The 18,444-nt window shown below is 38.0% G+C and overlaps 1 protein-coding gene across 2 annotated transcripts in view; it reads left to right on the plus strand.

Moving 5' to 3' along the window:
- Positions 1-17,822, plus strand: part of abcb6b (ATP-binding cassette, sub-family B (MDR/TAP), member 6b) — a 32,043-nt gene extending 14,221 nt beyond the window's left edge. The window contains exons 13-20 of one of the 2 annotated variants that reach the window (XM_046404790.1): positions 431-516; positions 876-933; positions 1,417-1,521; positions 8,334-8,529; positions 8,667-8,779; positions 9,757-9,851; positions 14,207-14,275; positions 17,261-17,822. In XM_046404790.1, the coding sequence (XP_046260746.1) occupies positions 431-516; positions 876-933; positions 1,417-1,521; positions 8,334-8,529; positions 8,667-8,779; positions 9,757-9,851; positions 14,207-14,275; positions 17,261-17,375 (837 nt within the window). In that variant the 3' untranslated portion in view covers positions 17,376-17,822. The remainder of the gene's footprint in view (positions 1-430; positions 517-875; positions 934-1,416; positions 1,522-8,333; positions 8,530-8,666; positions 8,780-9,756; positions 9,852-14,206; positions 14,276-17,260) is intronic. The other variant, XM_046404791.1, reaches the window with a different exon arrangement.
- Positions 17,823-18,444: the final 622 nt, after the last annotated feature.

Raw genomic sequence — 18,444 nt, forward strand, 5'->3', positions numbered from 1 at the left:
TTAAAAACAAACAAGCAAATGACAATGACAAACAAACAAAAAAATGATTAAACAAAATAAAAGGTATTCATATCTCAACTCGTGGTTCTAAATCATATCACCTGGTCTTCATCTGCACATGGAGTTATGGAGTTGCATATGTTTAAGCTGACCTTCTTCTTAGCAAGATGATATACATGTTGAGCTAAACTATCCCCTCTCAGTCTTTGAAACACCGAAACACCATCTGCCAATGAAGACCATGAAAGCACTGAAGCAAACAAGTAGGTGATCTGGAGTTTACAACTGATTTTATATTTTTGCTGTGTCTTTTTATTTTGGACATATTACAAAAGCTAAACCTCATCTCTTGCCTACTTTCTTTTCCCTGTCTCTCTTCTCTCTATCAATGGCCTCCTGCTCCTCCTCATCTTCTTCCTCTTGCTCACAGGTACAGGATGCTGAGGATGCACAGGACTTGCAGTTCACAGCAGGTCAGGTGGAGTTTGACAGAGTGTGCTTCAGCTACGTGCCTGGGTTTGTAGCCAACAAGTAATGCGTTTGCAGTTTATATCCACCTCTTTTTATCCACAGTATGTTTCTGTTTTCATGAAAAGTGCTCTCTTGATGACCCTTTACTCTTACTAATGGAGTGCAGAAGTAGTGTGGTGCTTAGCTTAGCATAGCTGGACGCACAAAAAAAACACTGTTTGCATCTCATTCCAAGAACAGTTTTCAGTTTGCTTTGGATATGACTGAGATAAGTGTTTTAGGATAGTTTTACACAGATTTTCACAATTAATGAGAGGATTTACTAAAGTCTAGGCATGAATAAGTATTTAAGTGAGGTTCTGAGCTGGCGTGCTGTTGTTACGTTTGTGTGTTTGTGTGTGTAGCACTGAGGTTCTTCGGGATGTGACCTTTACCGTGGAGGGGGGACAGACAGTCGCTTTGGTAAGTTGTTTGCTGTTTATACATTTATCTTCATATTGTCTATCAAGTCTAATTTAATGGGTCACGATAAACAAATGACATGCTTGCTCATTTACTGCACCCTCAGTGGTATCTAGTAGTGGTGAAAGAAGTACCCTTTACTTAAGTAAAAGTAGCAAGACCACACTGTAGAAATTGTATGTCAAAGTCCTGCAATCCAAACTTTTCTTAAGTTAAAGCTCCAAAGTATTCAAAATACAGTCAATAAACAGTCAGTATTCAAAACGGTCCGTTTCAGAATCATATGCGTTATACAATTACTGATGAATAAATGTATTCATACCATATTACCCTCTGATGTGTTAAGTAAAGGTGCAAGTGTAAGTGCAAAAGTAGGTTTGAATAGCATTGTGACTGTTGTGTTAAATGAACACAAAAGGATCATTAAGACTGGGCGTGTGTGTGTGTGTGTGTGTGTGTGCGTGCGTGCGCATGTGGATACAGGTTGGTCCATCTGGATCAGGGAAAAGTTCCATCCTGCGTCTGTTGTTCAGATTTTATGACCCTCAGAGGGGCAGCATCCGCATCGATGGCCAGGACATTTCAAAGGTAAACACACATATATGCACAAAAACACAAACACACACACACACCATCTCAGTTGCAGCTCAGTTTAGTTTATCTCAAATCATTAAAACACTTTTTGCTCATTAACTGAAAACTATATATTCTTTTATTTCAGTCAACATTTAAAAAGTTTTTAGATTTATTTGCATTCTTCAAGACAACTAAGCAATACAGAACATTTATGAACATGTGCACCACATATGCATTGACTTCAGAGAGCCAGAGTCAGCAGGTGAACTACACAGTGTTGTTTTGATTTTTTTAAAACAGCTTGCAAATGTAGTACTTATAGTGCTTGGCAGATGATGATAGGAAGATTTGAAAATAGTTCTCAGCTGCCTCATGATGTGACAAAAATGTGACAAAAATAAAATAATAAAAACTGAGTACTGTGAATTATCAGAGCATTCAGTTTTTTTGCCACTTTGTCAGGTTTACTGTGGCATATAAGTAGGGCAGATTAGACATTTATTTCTGGTGACAACAATGAATGAGGAAATATTGTCATTAACGTATCTGTCAGGTCACAAAATGCTGACGTTGAACATGTCAGACTGACAAAGTATATTATTTGATCTGGTCTTGCAATATAAGATCTGCTTGTTGACTACAGCATTACTAATACTAACACTGGTTTAATATACTAAAAGTCTGCAGTAACTTGAGACACAATGTGTTTGCTAACATGAACCTAAACCACGACCTTTTGCAAGCTTTAACCAAAGTAATCTGTTGCCTAAACCTAACCACAGCAGTACTATTTGATATTAAAGTTCTTTGTTTACAATCCATACTGACAACCTTCCAGTGAGTCTGGTACAGTATAAACTGTAAATTTAGCTCTTTATTCACTCATAAAACATTGCCCCTGAACATTATATAGCAAGCAATGCATGTTTGTCATACAATGTAATAATTTAGTAATATACCAACAAGTGTAATTCCTAGGAGACAGAACTGATCAGATGATGTAACGGCAATACTCACCTTCTGTCTTAGACTTATTTCCAAAGTTTTCCAAGGTTGAATTAAGCAAACCATGATTATCGTACTCAAGGTGTGTTAGTCAGGTGGACATATCTATGTAAGTGTTCACTGGTGAGTCTGCTGCACTTGACTTTTTCACTTTATACGTAGTTGAAAATGCTGATCCAGTGGCCACTCTTGTTGTCCAGTTCATTTCACAATTATTCTGCTCTAGCTTGATGTGACTGAAAACTATACACACTGCTGGTTGCAGCTTTATATTTACTGCACAAACTTGAGACTAGTGTCTCATCATCTCATATTGTCCAAGAAAGTGTGTTGCAGTCCTTTTTACCATATGTTGTGACCTGCTCTGTCCCTGTGATTTATGTGGCTGTTTCTTTTTGCACCTTCCTTTATATGTCTTTCTTTTTTCTGTCTCTTGACTCCTTGTTGCTTTTTCTTGCCTTCACACACCTTGACTTCCACTTTCTCTCTCTCTTACACACACACATATGCATGCATGCACACACACACACACACAGCTGGGCTGAATGAGTAAGCTCGAGTCATACTGTGAATAAATCATAGTAAAAGGTTTCTGAAAAATTCAGTAACTAGTCCAGACACCAGATGTGTGTATGTGTGTGTGTGTGTAGATATACTATTTATAGCAGTGACTATGTTTATGATTCGCTAAAAGTCTCAATAAAAACCAAACAGCCCCAGCGCTTTACGACACATTCTCACACACACATACGCGCACCTGTTTTCATACAACGAGTGTGCTTGTGTTTGAGGACACTCATTTATAATTACACAGCAGAGGGGTGCACCGGGGAAGCAATTTTTTAATGGCTAAGTGAGGTATATTCAGCCTAAAGCCAAAGAGTTTTTAATGTCTTGCTCTCTTATAATCTGACTGGATCACAATGGTAAGTTATGCTGCGCCCCATAACCTGAGGAGATAATGAGGTACAGATACAGAACGGGATGTGAAAAGTGTCGCTCTTTCTCTACTCTAACTCTTTAGCAATACAGACTCTCATTTGAGAGAATACATTACATAGATAAACTTGCTGAGCTGTATAATTACAGCAACACAAACTTTACACACCTCTTTTGTGTTTTCTTGCCATGGGAGCCTACACGCATTTGATTGATGTTGCAGAATCTATTTTTTGGGTTTTTTTTTTTTTTTGCTTCAGATAATGCTAAAACTTTACACAACATAAAATCCATAAGCAGACACAGGAAGTGGTAAAAACGTCTCAACTTCCTTTGGGGAAATGTCTGTTCATCGACTGACTCTCACAGTTTGTATGTATGTTTATACTAAGAAGTACAGTAAATTTTCGCTGCAAGCTGTAGCATTAATATTGCTCAGCAGGGTCTTCATAACAGACACTTTCTAAATCTGAAATCGTACCTTTACTCAGTTTAGGATGACATTTAAGATATTAGGTGTTAAGGAGACATGTCTCTCAAGTGCATTTAGCAAAATCCCATCTTATCTTAAGATATGAATTTAGCTGTTACAGAACTGTCTCAAAGAATTTTCTCAGTTGGGAATCCTAAAATAGGATGGAAAAGACTCAGTCCTGTATGGTCTGTATGGCAATAACAATGAAGAAAGGGAACAAGAACATAGAAGAGAAGAATAGAACAAGAATATTATCTTTGATTCCCAGACCATTTGTCAACTGGTATATATTACAGCTATCAAGATGATGATGGAGATTGGATTCTCTGGAGAGACTTAAAAAGTTGAATTTTTGTTCCTCACAGCAAGCTAGCTAGCCAGCGAGAAGAGCAGTGACACGGATTGTGGCAGTGTTGCATATTTTATACATATGTAGGCAAAACATGAAGAGTAATGACTTAAAGTTTCTGTTTAGGATTTCTCACGATAGATATCAGGCCTGGAATAGGACACAGTCATGAGTTAAAGAATTGCTTCTGTTATAGGAAGATAGAATTTCTCCTTGAAATTTAACATATAACAAGCAGATAATTATTTTTCTATGAGGCCCCAGGAGTTCAAGATTAATTTACAATTTTTTTTAAAAAATGACTAATATATTAATCTGCTGACATGATCTATGAGTTATTTGTTTTGGAAAGAACATTGCGAGTCTAAATGTGGAGCTGGAATAATGAAATAAACTATTTAACTAGGTGCTAATTCTGTTAAATAGCTCAATCACATCTGAAAAGAGGTGTGACATAAATCAGTAAAAAAGGATTTGAATCAGATGGTGGTCATAAAATCTCACCTTAGTTGCAGAATGAGAGTGAGAAGGATTTGGATTTGATACCAGCCCTTTTTACACACCATCTGTTTCACATGTTGCCAGTTGTCACTCTATTAAAATACAAGGCTTTTCATGTCAAACCCTGTAAATACCTGTTTAATACGTCACTTTCAGGGGACTCATTGGGGTGTTTACCCAGTCTTAACAAGTCATTTAGTCTAATCATCTGTAGTAATTAAGCTCACATATGTTGAGTTCAGTGGAATTTCACAAGATGTGAATAATCTTTAAAGAAATAATGTGACATTTCTGTATGAGAAGCTTAATACCATTTTCATCGACTGTAAAGATAAAGTTCTAGCCAACAGGTGATTAGCTTAGTTTAGCTTAACACTGAGATTGCATGAAGTTGGTACAGCCCGTGATTCCCAGTTAAAACCACAACTCTGAAATTGGGTACAAATAAAACAAACATGGTAAAACATGTTAATTAGTAAAATTTTGAGGTGCCAGTAAAAATTTTAAAACCCTAAACTGGACCAAACTAGCTGTTTCTTCTTTTTTCCAGTGTTTCTGCTAAACTATGCTAATGCTGCCAGTAACTCTAGTCAAATCATTTGTGTGTAGAGTTGCATCAATCAGTAAATGTTAACTCAGGTTTGCGAGTATTTAAAATGAGCTTTAAAAGTGTCACTTGAAATTTTAAATTGACTTTTGAAAAATAAGTAGAAATCAATATTCAAGTAGATTCCAACACCAGGTACAGCTTTGGTTCTCTTTTGCATGGGATTTTTGTGGTCTTCCATAAGCTGTCTGAATAAATATGTTCAGTTATTTACACACTTTGTCTATTAAACAGCAGATGCCATGGACAGAGCTCAGTCTCTTGGACCTCTGAGTTTCTGGCCCTTCAGTTTTCTGCCTCCCTGTTTGTTTCTGCATATGGCAGCCACATGCAGTGAGCACTGATGAGCCAGACTCAGCTGGACCTGAAACTGCGAGCTGGTTACTGAGTACTGGCATGAGTCATCTGTATGTGTTTTTAAGGTGCCAGTCAGGTGTCATTTTTTTGGCAATTTTGTTCCTGTCCAGCCATGTTTGTAATCACTGCTCCTAACTACCCATTTCCTATTCTTCTATGACACACCTTCCTGTTTGTCAGTAAAGAAAAGCAAGACAGCATGCATTAATTAAAGCAAATGGAGAAACTTTGATCAGTCACTGCATACTCACTTTCCCCTGCGATCAGTAAGGTATTCTGATTCTGATATGCTGAATCATTGCTGGCTTGGAGCATGAAATAAATACAGGTTAATTCAACAGGTAAATATGCATATTTGCTTTGGAAAGGAGTGAGGGGTGAGGTTTCAGATGCTGTTCAAGCACATGGCAAGCACTTTCTCTGGAGTATATCTTGTTTGTATAATATATACAGGACGGGATTGTATGTACGGGAGTTACATCCTTGACTATTTCTTGGATGGGTGCAGTGACTCCTGTCGCCACATTGAAGCTGCCAGACAACCAGACGAGACTCCAGGAAGTTACTGCGCACAGCAAAATGAGATATAAAGTATTATAGTGAGTTTAGAGGTGACTGGTCGGTTTGTTACCTTCAGAAAGAACCAGGCTGTTTTCCCCTTTTCCACTATGTTAAGCTAAGTGAACAGGCTACTGGCTGTGCTTTCATATGTAATGTACAGACACGAGACTGATATCAGTCTTATCATCTAACTTATCATATGAGTAAATGAGGATATTTACAAAACTGTAAAACTATTGCTTGAATTGCACTGATTTTAGAACTAATTCTCTGAAATAAAAACCCTGATGAGTAGTTAATCTCTGTTATTCATCATTTTTCCAAATGTGAATACAGTACTCATGTGAGTTAAACCAAGTCATTTTCAGCAGCCTATTAATCTTGAACTAAATTTTGAAAGCCTTCTTGAAAATATTTATTTTAAGGTTATGGTAAGACATGTTAAGTGGTCTTAGTTTTGAGGAATTCTACAGTGACTTAAAGCATGAGACAAGACCTGTGGACTTTTACAGTGTTTAATGAAACTCTTTTACACTTCGTTTTAGAAGCGTGAGAGTTTAGTTCTCTGACCCAACCATCCAGCCAGCCTCCTCGCTCTGAGCAACCCTGTTAATTGCTGAACATAATTGCCAAAGCAAACTATATAAACATATTTTGCCGATAATTGGGTTGCTGACAAAAATCTCAAATACTGTGAATCATCTAACAGATTTACTGTAAAGTTTTCTTATTTCTTGTGCATGGGGACAGCTGTTTTACACTAATATTTTCTCTTTTGATGTTTGACTGAAAAATACTAAAAGCCTCTTTTTTTTAATTTCATCCCATTGTTTTCCATCTGTTTCTTCCTCTCTTTTTAACATTTGGTGTTAGATTCTGTTAGCCCTCCACTATCAGAAACAGATGTTGCGCTGTTCTCGAGTGGAATAAATAACAAAAGTAAACTGCATAGATCAAATTAAGGGAAAGTGAGTGATTACCAGCCAAACCGAGCTGGTGCAGGAAATGGAATTTGTATTGTTGTGGCTGTGGAGGAAAGCTTCCCACAGGAAAGACTCAAAGTACTGCACACTGACCACAAAGTCATTGAAAACCGGAAATTATTTCTGGAGAGATCAAGAGACTACTTTGCTCATTTGGTTCTGAACAGACTTAGTTGGACCAACTCCCTTCTAGTCTGGCCCATCTGCTCTTGACAGCCTGGAGATGTAGCTGTGCTCAATCTTCACAATGGGGCAATTAATGAACAATATGGGAAATACTTTTTTAAAAATCTGTCTAAAGATAATTTAAAACATTGTTTCATTTAGTAAGTGTTTGCACATTATTTTAGGAGTCAGTTGTTCCAGGTTTCAACACAGTATACCCCAACTTCACTTACCCCTAAGGTCTCACTGCAATATTCTTTCATCATCAATAGATTTTACCTCCTCCACTTATTAATATCAGATGTAAAATTATGATAAATATTGGTTATTGTCTGTAAAGTTACATTGCTACTGTGTGCGTTATGAAACAAGTATGAATATAAAAGCTGATGTAGGAAAGCAAAAATAAGCGGGTTAAATAAGTGGGATAAAGTCAGATATGTAAAATCCTGGGGGGAGATGGACAGACAAGGAAAGAAATCAGGTTCAGGACGTGTGCTGTCTGTGACCTGGGGCAGCATGCATTATATAGTATAGGATGAATTAAGCCATACAACATTTATGTAGATGTATGCTCTGCGTGTGTGTGTCTGAGGGGGGAGGGTGTGTGTGTGTGTGTGTGTGTGTGTGTGTGTGTGTGTTTGGGGGGGGGGGGTTTCAACACCAAAATGTCAGCCTCACATCTGAAGATCTCATACCAAATACACTTGAGCGCTGTTTTCTATTTCAAAGGGACAACATGGTTTGAAATCTGGCACGAAACAAAGACTTAATACCTGCAGTATATAGGGTTTGGTTCCAATGTTGGTTCCAATTTCATTCCAGGTTAGCAAATGCTGCTTATTTCAGAAGCTAACAGTTTGATCCCTTTCTTTGTCCAAGGTACGGCAGTCTTCTCTGAGGTCATACATTGGTGTGGTTCCCCAGGATACCGTTCTTTTCAATGACACGATCTGCAACAACATTCGCTACAGTCGTGTTACAGCTAGCAAGCAGGAAGTTGAGAGAGCTGCCATGGCTGCTGACATACACAACAGGATACTGGAGCTACCTCAGGGTCAGGCTGGGGTGTGTGAATGTGTGTAGATGATACTGATGAAAATGTGTTTGTTTCTTGACTTAACTAAAGCAGACCTATAACAGAACTTGGAATCCTGATGTTCTAAAATCAGGATGAAGAATGTGAATAATGATGATGGCCTTGTGTCCTACCAGGGTATGACACAGAGGTGGGGGAGCGAGGTCTGAAGCTCAGCGGTGGGGAGAAGCAGAGAGTGGCAATTGCTCGAACCATCCTGAAAGAACCTCGAATCATTCTGCTGGACGAGGTGAGTATACAGTGAAGCCAGCCCTTGTTTGCATTAGCGTTAAGGATGTTACTGTGTTGTTGATATAGAAACCTTACTCACATACTTCCCCTGTCAGCCCATAAACCACATGTTTGTGGGTTTGATCCTCAGGTCCTCCTGTACACATATCGAAGTGTCCTTCGGTGGGACAATGGACCTTGGTCCTTATAGTTTGACTAGCAGCTTGCATGGTAGCTCTCTGTGAGTGGTCTGTGGGTGAATGACATGCATTTGTAAAGCTGGACAAGGGCTGATTTAAAAGTTCATGGCCTAAAGTAGAAGGAGTCAGTTTTAGAAAGCCTAGCCATTTAGCATTTAGCATTATCGTCTCCTTCATTTACATGCAGATCCTTTCTTTGAAGAAATTACACTCTTGGACCTCCGGGAATGTACTTAGGATTACTTTCTGAAGATAACTTGAAGAAAACTTTAGGATTCTGATTATTTATAGATATCATTTCAGTAAAGTAGGTTGATCTCATATCCTTAACTGTGTTTTGATAAATTTCAGTAAAAAAATCACATAACTAACTAACATAATTTAGTACAATCCAGTATGTTTGTCTAAATTCCAATGTACTTTGTCAGTTGTTTGATGTCAGTTACTTTAACATCTCCGTTTATGTATGTTGTCCCAATCGTTACATCAGAAAAAGTTCTATGTTCTGTTTTAGATAGTTTAATAAGTTTTATTTATTCAGGAACTCTCGTTAAGATCAACCTCTGTTTATAACCCCTAACAACCTGAGACCTGAACAACAACACAACAAGAAAAACAGTTTAGTCACACAAAGCAGTCATCTCACACTCAAACAAACTTCTCAAAATGTATTTATCAGTTAGGGGCTGTCTGTCTCTTAAGTAGTGGTTTACACTGCAACAAAAGCCTTTCATTTGATCATACTGTTTATTTAAGACTGTACTTGCACTAAAATACTTTGTGTTTGGTCCACCAGGCCACTTCTTCACTGGACACCCAGACTGAGAGAAACATCCAGGCGTCACTGGCCATGGTCTGCACCAACAGGACGACCATAGTAGTTGCACACAGGTGACATTTTTTACTACTTGTGAGTCACGATTGTTCTGGACATAAGGTGACCCAATGTCGTTCTAGACACGGGTTTATAGACAGACGTTCTGCTTTAGAAATGACAGCGGTCTGTTACAATGTGATTGTAACCGCAGTGGTAAAACAAAACCAAATTGAATGTGAATAAAAACAAATGTGAATAAGAGAGATGACAGGAAGATGGATGTGGTGAAAGAAAAACAGGATTAGAGTAGATGCAAAGAGGGGGATGGAGAGATTAAGTGAAAAGCTGATTGGAGGATATGAGATGACAGGTTAACAAAAGTAAAAGAAACAGATGTCTGGATATTTACCAGTCTTATTAATATTGAAAAAGACATTAGGAGTGTTGTAGCCTGTGGTGCTGAACATGCCTTTTATCATTTCCTCTGTGTCCTACATCAAAGGTATAATGGTTTAAAGTAACTTCTTTCACAAATAACATTTTATTGAACAGAAAAAGATTTATTCAATTGGTCAAAAAAAAAAGATAACAGCATGTGTTCATATTTTCTGTTACAGGGTAAAAGAGCAGAACATGACTAAATTATATATTTCTATATTGCGTCCCATATGTAATGCTTTCTAGTTTCTAATAGCTTCTATGTTTTATGACCAGATACCACCAGAAAAATTACATTTGAATCGGCCTCATCTATACATTGTGTTAAGTGCTAATTAAATGCTAGCGTATATGTTAAACTACAACTAGTGAACATGGCACACAACATGATACCACCTAAACATCAACATTAGCATTGCAACATTAGTATTGCCATTTTTTTCAGCACGGTAGCATGCTGATGTTATCATTTATCTCTAAACACCTCTATCCCTTGCCTAAGCGGCCTCAGAGCCACATGCCTGTACATTCTAACAGCAATGACAGAAAAATGTCGCTCCACACTCCAGGTTGTGCTCCTGTAGAATTTTCTTATGTAGTGGATACTGTCATATTTTCTTTCGTAATGTGACTGAAAAGTGTGAGTAGTGATGTTACCATGGAGACAATAGTTTTCAGTCCACACTTACACAAGACCTGAATTTTCATACTCTGTCCACATAAGAACCTGTTTTACCAGGCTGACTTACAGCAGACATTTACTGAACACAGTAGTTTTCACGTCAGTTTCACAGAAAGAAATAAAATTGTTTGTATATATTGAATCATTGATTTTGTTTCCCTGCCCATCAGAGCACGTGAGTGCAATCTACTGCTCATAGCCAGAGTGCAAGCTGATCAATCAATATGGATACAGTTAAGTTAAAAGCATATATACAGTGGGACATTTGTGAGATTTAAACCCGCTCCATGCACATTATGCTTCACTAAAGATGACAGAAATACACTCAGAGCTTAAAAAATGGCAAAGGCTTAGGTTATCCTGAAAATGATTTGAAAGGAAAAAAACTTTATCTGAAGCATAAACCAAACTCATCTGTCAAATGACACCCACTTAAAGTGTTGAGCAACATCCCATAAATCAGTCTTTAGTTTTTGAATGAGGTGGATGCATGAAAAGTGTGTGCATCTGAATAGAAATTGTGACCCGTCCACACAACACTGTTTACACGTTGACTGTAGCTAGTCATCTTTGATTAGTACTAGATTACGATGATGATCCAGATAAATCATACTGTGTTTTTTTTTTTATTAGCTTCTTTTTTAAAATTAAAATTGCGTGGAGTCCTTTGGCCGTGTAGATCTTGCTCTTGATCTTATATTGACCTGCAACCTATGAATAAGATGATCCACCAGCTTCTTAATCTTTCAATAGCAGCAACAGATGGAGTCTGGTAGTAGGATCAGGACTTTTCATTGACCTAATCATTTGGGCATTAAATAAAATTAAAGCACACACACACACACACACAAGCAGAACAGACAGATCATGATTTAACTTTGAAGGGTGAGCTGAAATCTCTCTTTTATCAACTTAAGTTATTGGATTGATGGATGGAATTTTTCCATTTTTCTGCACATGTAGCAGTCTACTGATAAAACCAAGCCATGAGCAACTCACCACAGCTCTATAGTGTTATTGATTTGCTGTGACTTGGATGGGTAAACCTAAGTATGTCACACTTAACTGCTGTAAGGTTTCATGTTCTTAAAAACCTTTCTTTATGTCATACTGCACACCTTCTTTAACTTGACTGAATTCCTTTGTGCTCCTGAAATGACATTTTCTCAACGTTGCAAAAAACAAAAACAAAGTGTTTATGGAGGAGGGGAGCCGGCCTCGAAACTCATTCTTTCAAAAAATACATGATAACCTGCAGAACAGACAAACATTTGTGACTGAGAGGTACGTATTCCATTAACCTGATGTACGTTTTTTTACAGCAGACTTATCATAGTAGGAAAAGCACAGATGTTACCAATAACATTAATGATGGCTCTGGTCTATTCAAGTGTCCCAGTCAGCCATATCAGTGGGCCAAATTAGCCATCTTTAATTTTATCAGTAACACCTGTGCTGTTCCTACTATGATGTCTACTGTACCAAAATGTCTGTTGTGACAAAGGCCTTTGCCTAACTCATGACAACAACTCATTCCATCCATCAATCCAACAGCTGGAATAAAATGTTTGTGGTACTGAAGTAAACAATAATAATGCAATGGGACCAAGGAGAAAAAAAATATTTGCCTCATGTTTTTCATAATCCTGTTCTGGCACAGAAGTCTAATCTGCACATTTTATGTGACTAAAATCTGAAATTTTTGTTTCATATTCAGACATTCAAAACTTATTAAACTGTATTGTTAATTTAATTTATCCATTATATGAATGTGTATGATTAAAAATGGTTGACATGAGTTGATTTGATTTTCCACTTCAGAGCATTCCAACCAACAGGAATGAAGTACAGATATGCAGTGAAGTGTTTAGCCTTACTTTAAAAACAGGGCATGAAATATATACTGTGATTATACTGCCAGTATATAAACACACTGGATGTTTTCTTCTTGCTGTTAAGCCTGAATGACTGGAGGAAAAAAACAAAAAAAAAAAGAAAAAAACACTGACGTCTGCAGTCTCTGGAGAGAGATATTTCTACCTTTGACCGAGGTTTTCTATCAAATATTGAAGGTGGATGTCCAAAGATAGCCTTGATGACATTAAAGCAGAGTGGTGGCTCTGCTGAAGCTTAAAGTGACATTCAGCAGTTTGGAGAGGTATAAGCTCTATGGTTTGCAGGACCAGTTTTTGTTCTGCGTGCAGCACAACATGCATTCACTTTTTAGAAACCTATTATCTATACCTATATACCTTATACCTATATATCCTATTTAGCCATTTATCTCCTAAATGTTCGTTTTTCAAGAAAAAACATTGAAAGTTACACATCCACGGACATTTTTCATCCGTGCATATTCCAACACTTCAGAAATAATTTTCTGATTTCCCATCGGGTCTCATAACAGAGTTGGTCCAAAGGCTGAGAGCCCTTTAGATTAGTGAGTGCAGCTTTAATCAGCCTCTCATCAGAGACTGGTCATAAATATTAACTTTAATAATTTACAGACAAGTTCATTCGGAGTTCTCCAAGTCAGAGAGACATACTCAGCTGCCTGTGTGTTTCGCGTGTGAGTTTGTTGCATATATATGACAGAAATGACACAGTGAAGTGAGTGAGAATGTTTGCGTGTTTCTGTTAGTGATTACACAGGAATGACTGTGTATTTTACTTTTATAAGACAGCTGAACCTATTTAACATCTAACCGCACATTATGGCTCTCTCCTGCTCTCTCAACAGTATGTGTCCCTCTTTTCCCATTTAATCATCTTATCCTCCTCTTCCTAACCTCTGACACCACTGGAGTCTTCCTCTCTCCCTTCCTTTTTCTGTCATGCCGAATTTATGTGATGATACTGATTGGTCTTTGATCTGAAACCTCCCGTACACTTCATGACGCTTGTGACACATGTATATGTTTGAAGAATTTTTATGATTTATTGCAACTTATTTCTATTGTTAATAATAACATTGTGAATGTCTGACCCTAAAATACACTGTAAATGCATGACGCAAAGTGCGTTTTTATACTCCTGTGAAGAAAAAACATTTTAGTGCCAAAGGGGTTGATGAAGCTGAGGGTGATATTTCTTCTGGTGCACTTTGGACCAAAAAGTCCTACTTGAGAAGTGGGTGCATTGATTATGTTTGGTGAGCAGTAAAACAATTTTACTACTATTCTGTATCCTAACTGACTGTTATTGTAATAATGCTTTGGGTTTCATTTCCCGCCTGAGCAATAACCATACAAAGCAGCACACAATAATATAAGAAAGTTAAAGATGAATAATATTCATATGATGTTGCAGGTTGTCCACCATCGTTGGAGCAGATCAGATCCTGGTAGTTCACAATGGACAGATAGCAGAGAGAGGAAGGTATGGTTGTCTTTTTAGTGTGGCACACAAGTCAAGTCTGAGAAATACGTGTACTGGGATGTTATCAACATTTTATCTCATCCTCAACAGCAGGCACTGATGTGTTTGTGTGAGCGTGTGCATGCTTGTGTGACACACATGAATGTGTGTCTTAAATGCTGGCAAATTTGTTATCTGCAGTTTGAAACCTCAGAGTGTGTTTTTGTGTGTGACCCTTAAACCTTCTGTTATCTTGCTCAGCCCCAGAGGCCGATGGGCTACACCATACACACACATAGTGGAGCTGCCGATGCATACAGTCCTTTGATATAGGAGCTGAGTGTGAAGACTTCCTTCGTCACCCACTGAGGTCACACACACACACATATACACAATAACGCACATGGGCAGGGGCGAGCAAAAGGTGGAGGTGATTTATCCCACTTTTAAAGGTAAATTCTCATAAACTGATCCTGCAGCTGAATTTCATATATGTAATAAGACTAAGGCATGAATAAGAACACACTTGACAGATGAGCTGGTCACATGCAGGGCTGAAGTGGGACGCACACATATGACTTTAATTGTCCCTGCAGGCATGTGTGAAGAACACCAACCAAAAAACCATTCATCTTTTGATCGACACTGTGATGTAAACACAAGACAGGCCCATTTTACCTCCGGTGTCAGAATACACACAATTTCTGCCTCATAGTGTGGGAGTGTGTCATGAAACCAAGACAGGAAGAGGCCTCATCTTGTCCTCAGGCTGTCCCTGTGCTTCACATTCTTTATGAGGACTACGTCCACACAAAGCTGGAGTTCTAAAAGCATTGTTTACATGTGAATACAACATGCATCCAAACTAAGTTCTTCAGGTGTTTCTCCTGAGGATCTTCATCCAAAATCTCACTCACCAATGTCCTTCACTATCATCTTTCAACCCACATCTGTTAAGGAGCAGGACGGAGACAGTCCAGATGCTCTGCTGACCCCAGATATTTATACTTAGCTATGTGCCCTCTTGCTCTGTGTGCTTTAATGGAACCCAACTCCTGATAGTTTTTATTTTCATTTACATATTTTTCTGTTTGTTGTTGGGTATTTGATAATCTTTGAAAGAAGGTGAAAGAGGACTGAACCTGGCATCCCTTAATGCAGTGAGCCAATCATCAATAATCAGCCTCTCAAAGTCTGAATGATTGTAAACCACAATGTTTAAAATTTCGACGTGAACGCATTGCGTACCACTGCACATGTGGAACAAAAGTTGTATGCAGCTAACATGTAGCAGATGGGACAGAACAGAACATAATATAGTGGCTGGTTTGACAAGGTTGACATGATGGGAAAACTGTTTGTGCACAACTGCGACAGCATAAACAGAGTTAGAACAGAATATTAAGTGAAATGATACGACCCTAATAGTTAGAGAGCGCACATGGCAGTCTGTTGTGTTGAATTCAAAGTGTGTGCTTAGGTGTGCCCGTCTATTTAAGTAGGCCTACAGAGGAACAGAAACCTACTATCATGCTAAGATGTATAATAAACCTACTGATCCAATGATGTTATGTCAGTGTCACATTTTGTCTGGCCCAGATGTAAAAATAGACACTTATTCTGCTATAAAATTTGCAAAACTAAATATGCAACATCTGGTTAGACTTTCAAAATAAAGCTTGCTGAGACATGCATCAGCTGATGGTCATAATTTGGTTGGGTTTGGGCAACAAAACTACTCTGTTAGATTTAGAAAGAGATTATGGTTTGAGAAATGTATGCAATGCAATGTTATTCATGTACATACGTGACACAAATTAAACTACATAGGTTAATTTACGTAAGTTAAAATAAGTCAGTAATGAATTTCTGTTTCACACAGAGCACACACCCAAGCCCTGTAGGTGAAATCCTGTGCTTGACCCAACCATCTGCCCACGTTGGCTGTTTCTTTCCTTATAATGCTTTATTTACTGCACCTACATACAAATATGTATTTTTCAAACCTAGATGAGGCAAAATATAACACTGACTGATATCCTCAAATGGATCAACGGGTCTGTTATTAAAAACTTAAATACTACAACACCCGCAAAATTGGGTAGGTATCTGAAGACTAAAAGTTTTTAAAAAGAAGAAAAAGAAATAAGAACAAGTGAGCTCATCAGACCTCTGTAGTCCACTCCTCATCTCAGCTCAAGGCTACATTAGTTGCTACTAGCATAACCTGAATCGCCAATCATGATTGAGTTCCATTGAAGGTACTGTTAGTCTTCACATGGAAGAAGAATGTGTGTGATAACTCTCTGGTTCTGCTGCATCAATTTTGATTCATCTTGACCTTCTCTTTTACTCGCTCTTTTTTTGTTTCCATCCTTTTATTCTCTCTCTGCATTTCTGGTTGTCTTTATGCTTCAACCTGTTCTTACTCTTTCTCTGTCTTGCTCAGTTTCTCTGTATCCTCTATTTCTGACCCTTGCTGTCTCTCTTCTGTCTGGCAGTCCAGACAGTAACAGACTTGCGGTTTTATTAATTCATAGTAAAGTTGGCTAAAGTCTCCAGGAGGATTTTAGACAGCTCGACTTCATTTTTAAAGCAGTTCTGGTGTCACAAGACATTATGAGTGACCCACCTTCTCTCCTGCTTTAATTTCTATTCCTTTTTTCAAAAAATAATTTCTCTTTTTTATCTTTTCATTCCTCATAATAACTGTGGATATGAAACAGGTATTGTAAGATAATAAATGTATGTAAGGGATGAACAGTTTGTGGGAACATACAATACAAAAATTGAATTTGCTTGTCCAAAGACGGAGTTGTCCTCCTGCACTTACTTTACTTTAAGAAGTCTACCTTTTCCAACTTTTTTAAGAACTGGCAATTCTATATATGTGTAGAAAAAAAACTGAATATTACATATTACATGAATCCCTCCGCTGCTTTTCTCTAACACCATTGTCTCCATTTTTCTCTCCTTTATTTTCTTCTTACAAACTGCTCTGTCCAGACACGAGGAGCTGCTGGTCCAGGGAGGTCTGTACGCAGCCATGTGGATGAAACAGCAGAAAAGTCTCGACACACTAACACAAACACAGATGAACAATCAGACTCAAGACATTTGACACTGAACTGAGTATGAACATTTACAGATTGGATGCTCACGCCATAATTTTTTGTCATATTGTAATCTGCATCAATGGCTGAGGCAGAGTGTAAGTCGCAGTGAGCTGTGGTGATCCGTGCCTGTCAAACAGGAGCAGCTACAGCAGGCACAACTGACAACAATAATATAACTTTTCTCCATTGTTGTGAAGAATGGGAAGTATTTAGTACAAGTCGAGGTGAAAGAAAGAAAGCAGCTGCCACTGATCAGATGTTCTGCTTGTGAAGCCATTAGAAGCAGCAGCGATTGTGTTACTGAGATTGTTTTGGTATAAACATCCTGGATGGGCTGAAAATGCTGGTGTCAAAGGTTGATGTTTAGAGTATCAGTAGCCTGAGGTCCTGAAAGAGGGAGACAGATGTGTTTTACCTGGAACCTTGTCTCGTTAGCAATAAAAGTAATTGAAACAACAATGGTTTCATGGGTTTTCTCTGTAAAATGACATCTCACTTTAAGGGTGCTATAGGTTACATCAGGACACTGATGACACTATATACCATAAGCTTTTCAGACATGCACTGCATAGACCACAGCAACTCTTGGTTAACCAAGAATCTTCTGCTGTCACCTTATTAAGGACTGTAATAGACATACACCTACGAACTACCAGCAGAGTGATATTACATGTTACAACTCTTTAAAATTCACCTCTGATGCGTTGAGTTAGAAAAATGATTCTTCCAATGTGAAGGCTGCCATTGATATCAACAGAAACACCTTTCAGTATAACATAGTGCAGTTCAACAGCATCCCACTCTACAGCCTTGACCAAAAAGTTGAATCAGCACTTCTCTGGAACAAGTTTTTAATACTTCCAAGTACTAATTCCCTGACTTAATTGTGAAGTTCAAGGCAATTGTTATCACTGAAAACAAAATAAAATTTCTAAATGTTGAGGCAACATACTTCTATAAAGGCCACAGGACACACTGAGTCTTAACAGCACTGTGTAAGCTACAATTACTTTCCAAGATATACTAAATGTTAAATATTTCTTTTTGTACTGAGTATCAAACAAGAGATCCTCT

Source organism: Scatophagus argus, chromosome 11 (assembly GCF_020382885.2).
Source record: "Scatophagus argus isolate fScaArg1 chromosome 11, fScaArg1.pri, whole genome shotgun sequence".
In the NCBI taxonomy this organism is placed as follows: Eukaryota; Metazoa; Chordata; class Actinopteri; family Scatophagidae; genus Scatophagus; species Scatophagus argus.